The 4,420-nt window shown below is 42.4% G+C and overlaps 1 protein-coding gene across 1 annotated transcript; it reads left to right on the top strand.

The window, feature by feature from the left end:
* The first annotated feature begins 361 nt into the window (after window positions 1-361).
* On the top strand, window positions 362-1,292 carry LOC101566887 (olfactory receptor 8B4). The gene is given in 2 exon segments (XM_012516953.1): window positions 362-615; window positions 617-1,292. Coding segments are annotated over 2 exon segments (930 nt in total).
* Window positions 1,293-4,420: the final 3,128 nt, after the last annotated feature.

The raw sequence follows: 4,420 nt of genomic DNA, 5'->3' as shown, positions 1-4,420 counted from the left end.
AAATCCATACATGGTTGGGAGAGGAAGGCAGGGAATGGAAGGACACCATAGGAGACATAAGAATGTGTGTGTTTCAGAGAATCCTTCTGCAGGCAACTGAGATACACTGGGGACAGAATCCTTCCTGTGCATACTAACTGACTAGCTTGCATTCGTACTAGCCCAGAGGATCTTTGATATTGTCACAGTGTCACTGTCAACATGGTAGAATGGGGAGCTGCATCAATGAGGAAAGAAATGAAAAGAGGAGAGGGCATCTGCTTACTGACTTATTCTCTGGAGCCTCTTTCATTGTTCTTGTGTATGTCTGTCACTAATTTTGTGTTTTGCTTTCTTTCCCCAGACAACTTGCCAGAGGAGAATGATGCTGAGAAATGACTCTTCAGTCACAGAGTTTATCCTTTTGGGGTTATCAGCTCAGTCATCCCTGCAGCTCCCACTCTTCTTCCTCTTCTTAGGGATCTATGTGTTCACTGTGCTGGGCAACTTAGGCTTGATGGTGATCATTGGGCTGAATTCTAGCCTTCACACTCCAATGTACTTTTTCCTCCTCAACTTGTCCTTTATAGATCTTTGTTATTCCTGTGTGTTTACCCCCAAAATGCTGAATGATTTTTTTGTCAGAGAATATTATCTCTTATGTGGGATGCATGAGTCAACTGTTCTTCTTCTGTTTCTTTGTTAATTCCGAGTGCTGTGTCTTGGTTTCAATGGCCTATGATCGGTATGTAGCCATCTGCAACCCTCTGCTGTACTCAGTTACCATGTCCCCTCAAGTCTGTTCTTTGCTCATGCTCGGTTCATATGTGATAGGGTTTGTTGGGGCCATGGCCCACACTGGTAGCATGCTCAGACTCACCTTCTGTGATTCCTCCGTCATCCACCATTACCTCTGTGAAGTTCTCCCCCTCCTGCAGGTCTCCTGTTCCAGCACCTACGTCAACGAGCTTGTGTTTTTTATTGTGGTTGGAGTGGTTATCACAGGGTCCAGTGTCAGTATCTCCATCTCTTATGCTTTGATTCTTTCTAACATCCTTCAGATTCCTTCTGCTGAGGGCAGATCAAAAGCCTTTGGCACATGCGGCTCCCACCTCGCTGCTGTTGCTCTGTTTTTTGGATCAGGGGCATTCACCTATTTAGCATCTTCTTTTTCTGAATCAATGGAACAAGGCCAGTTTGCCTCAGTCTTTTATACCAATGTGGTTCCCATGCTCAACCCTTTGATTTACAGTTTGAGGAATAAAGATGTTAAACTTGCCATAGATAAAACACTCAGAAGAGTGCTCTTCTAATGTGTCTGATCATTGGTAATTACTCCTCAGTAAGAAACATAGTAATGATAGTAATTTTTTTTTGTATTTTTAGGGAAAGGCCTACAGGGTATTCAGGGTCTCACTACTAGATCAGACTCACAGTGATTCACCTGTTTACAGCCTCTCAAGAGCTGGGATTACAGGAGTGTGTCACTACACCCAGTCTCAATTTCTGTCTCAGCTCACCTCCTGAGGTGGGGGGGCGGCACGGCAGGCCCCGGGCATCGAACCCCTGGCCCTTGCGCCTGCCTGCAGGTGCTTTAATCTCCTGAGCTATTTGGCCAGCCCTCAAGTAATGTTTTATCTGTAGGAGGAGAAATTTTAACCTTTTCCCCTTAAATGAGTTCTTCCTTCCACTTAAAAAAAATAAAGAGGAAGCTTCAGAGATGGCTCAGTGGAATAAGTGCTTCCTTGGCAAGCACATAGGCCTGAGTTCAATCCCTGGTTCTGAAAAAAAAAAAAAAAGATTTTCTTACCTATACTTTCTCTGACAGTTATAGTATTTTTTGCCTCTTAAATTGGTAGACTGTATTCAACTTATTACCTCTTAATTGCCCATTTTTTACTATACCCCATGTTAGATACAAGAGGTAAATAAACTGAGGATCTGTGTTCTCTAACTTTTTTCTCTGTAGGATAAATGAGTTTGTTCAAATGAGAATATTTTATTTTTTAAAACAATTTTATTGAGAAACAAATAGAAATGAGACAGTTTCAAAACCGTGATTGATCTTGTCAGATACAAAAGAGTATTTCTTGATGGAAGAAGGTTTAGGTGGTGGTATGAAGGTCTAGGGAAACTTTTCTTTAGGTAAATGAACAACCTTAAAAGGCCCAGGGTAGATTCTTTAGTGCCACAAGTAACACCATCTCCTAGCTCTCAGGGAGGCTGGTGGGGCAGGAGGAACATGCGTCTCCTTTTATATACATCTATGGGCACACAGAGAAGGAAGCTTAAATGGCCTGATATATAAAGATAAATTAAAATCCAAATTTGGTATTGCAAAATTTCAAAATTCTGGTCCTTGAGCTAGTAACTGGAGGTAGACCATCTTCTCACAAGGATAGTTTCTTAAGCTCTGGGGATTCAAGATGAAAGGAAGGGGGCCAGGGGGATGGCTCAGTGGAATAAGCACTTGCTTGGCAAGCACAAGGGCCTGAGTTCAATCCCTGGTTCCTCAAAAAAAAAAAAAAAAAGGAACTTCCATGAATTTGCATAATTATGTAAAATATTATCTCTGTGTTTGCCTGGAGACACCTTGGAGATACTGTGCACACTTAGACAATCTTTTAAAACTAGATTTAAACTTCAGCATGCCTCTGTGTGTGTGTGTGTGTGTGTGTGTGTGTGTGTGTGTGCATGTATGTGCATGTGTATTACAGATGACCAGTAGGGGATTAGAAAGAAAGTATATTTGCTTCCCACTCTCAGGGAAACTGGAAGGGAAGTGCCAAGAACCACTCTGCACTGCACTGATGAACATTTTGCTGTTCTATATTCAATAGCTCAGCTTTTGAAAACTACTGCCTCGGGGCCAGGGAGAAGGCTCAGTGGCATAAGCGCTTCCCTGGCAAGCTCAAGGACCTGAGTTCGATCCCCAGTTCCACCAAAAAAACAAAAACAAAAACAAACAAACAAACAAACAAAAAAACCCACACAACAAACAAACAAAAAAAGGGCTGGTGAGATGGCTCAGTGGTCTAAAGCACCTACTTAGAACAAGCTAAGCCAAGCAAAGCACAGGGACCGCGGTTCAATCCCCCAGCACCACATGCCAGCCAGCCCCGCCCCCTGGTGGGCTGAGCTGGCCACACACACACACACACACACACACACATATATATATATATATATATATATATATATATATATATATATATATATAAAACTACTGCCTCATAAACTACTCTAAATGTAGGAAGGAAGGTGGATGTAGGATCACCCAGCCTAGCAAGAGAGATGGAGGGTGGTAACTCACACTGCTGTCAGAAAAATGGGTACTCTTTGAGCAGAGATTCAAATTTGGGAAGCTTCTTGAAGTGACCCTCTGTGAAGAAACTGGATGCTTTACTTTTGGCCTTGGAGGAAGTCTTGTACTGAGTCTACAACTTTTGCTTCCATCTCCCTAGTGCTTCCCAAAGTTAGAGAGATACTCACTGTGTTCTGGTGCTGTACACAGACAATCAAAGCAAGAAGGATCTCCTTCACATTTACCTCCTTGTTGACACTGATGTTGTTATGGATTATGTCTAGGTGTCCCCCCAAAGCCTCAGGCAGTCATGGAGCAGACTTCTAGAGTTTGTGATTAACTCATGATCCACTGGGATTGTGGGTGTGAGTAGTTCCCCCAGCCTGGGGCGGATAGCCTGAATGCAATTTAAGGAAGATAGACTTGCTCTCTGCAGACATTGTTGCCGCTGCTCCTACTCCATTCGGCTCTCTTGCTCTTTGCTGCTGCCATGAAAGGCTGCTCTCTTGCATGTGCCGCTCTGCCTTGGAGCTAGTTGAGTACGGACTGAACCTCCAGTAACTGTGGGCTAAATAAACCTATCCTTCCTTCATTTTGAGTGTTGGGTATTTGTCCCAGCAATGAGAGAAGAGTAACTAAGACAGATGTGGAAAGAGCAACATCTTACTGGAAAGCAGTGCGAGTATCCCAAGTGGAACCAGAAACAAATACCTCAGAGCAGCACAAAGAAGCTCTGCAGTGTGAGGTTAATTGGTGAAGAGACTAGAGACAAATTATTTTCTCCAGTTATGCTAGAGGGAAAAGATCTTTGAAGAAGAAAGAAAGTGTTTCCTTGGATTATAGCTAGATATTGATAAAAAATACTTAGCATGTGACACATGCTTGTGCCTTGCATATATTAGCTCACTTATTGGAATTGAATTATAAGACCATGCTAAACCACTGCTCATGAGTCCTCCGGGTCCAGATTAAATCCTATGCTGTACCATCCCTGTCTGGGATTATGGAGATTTTAGGATGCTAAGAGTTTAAAATAAGGAAAGACAAAAGTAGGGATGTAGGTTAAAAAAATTATTATTGGTAGAAATGAGTAGGAAAAAAGAAAAAGTCAAGACATATGATAACATTATGAAATAA

Source organism: Octodon degus, unplaced genomic scaffold (genome assembly GCF_000260255.1).
Source record: "Octodon degus isolate 3935 unplaced genomic scaffold, OctDeg1.0 scaffold00136, whole genome shotgun sequence".
NCBI classification, from domain to species: domain Eukaryota; kingdom Metazoa; phylum Chordata; class Mammalia; order Rodentia; family Octodontidae; genus Octodon; species Octodon degus.
Note: the sequence above shows the minus strand (reverse complement) of the source record. Positions and strands in the feature narration are given on the sequence as shown.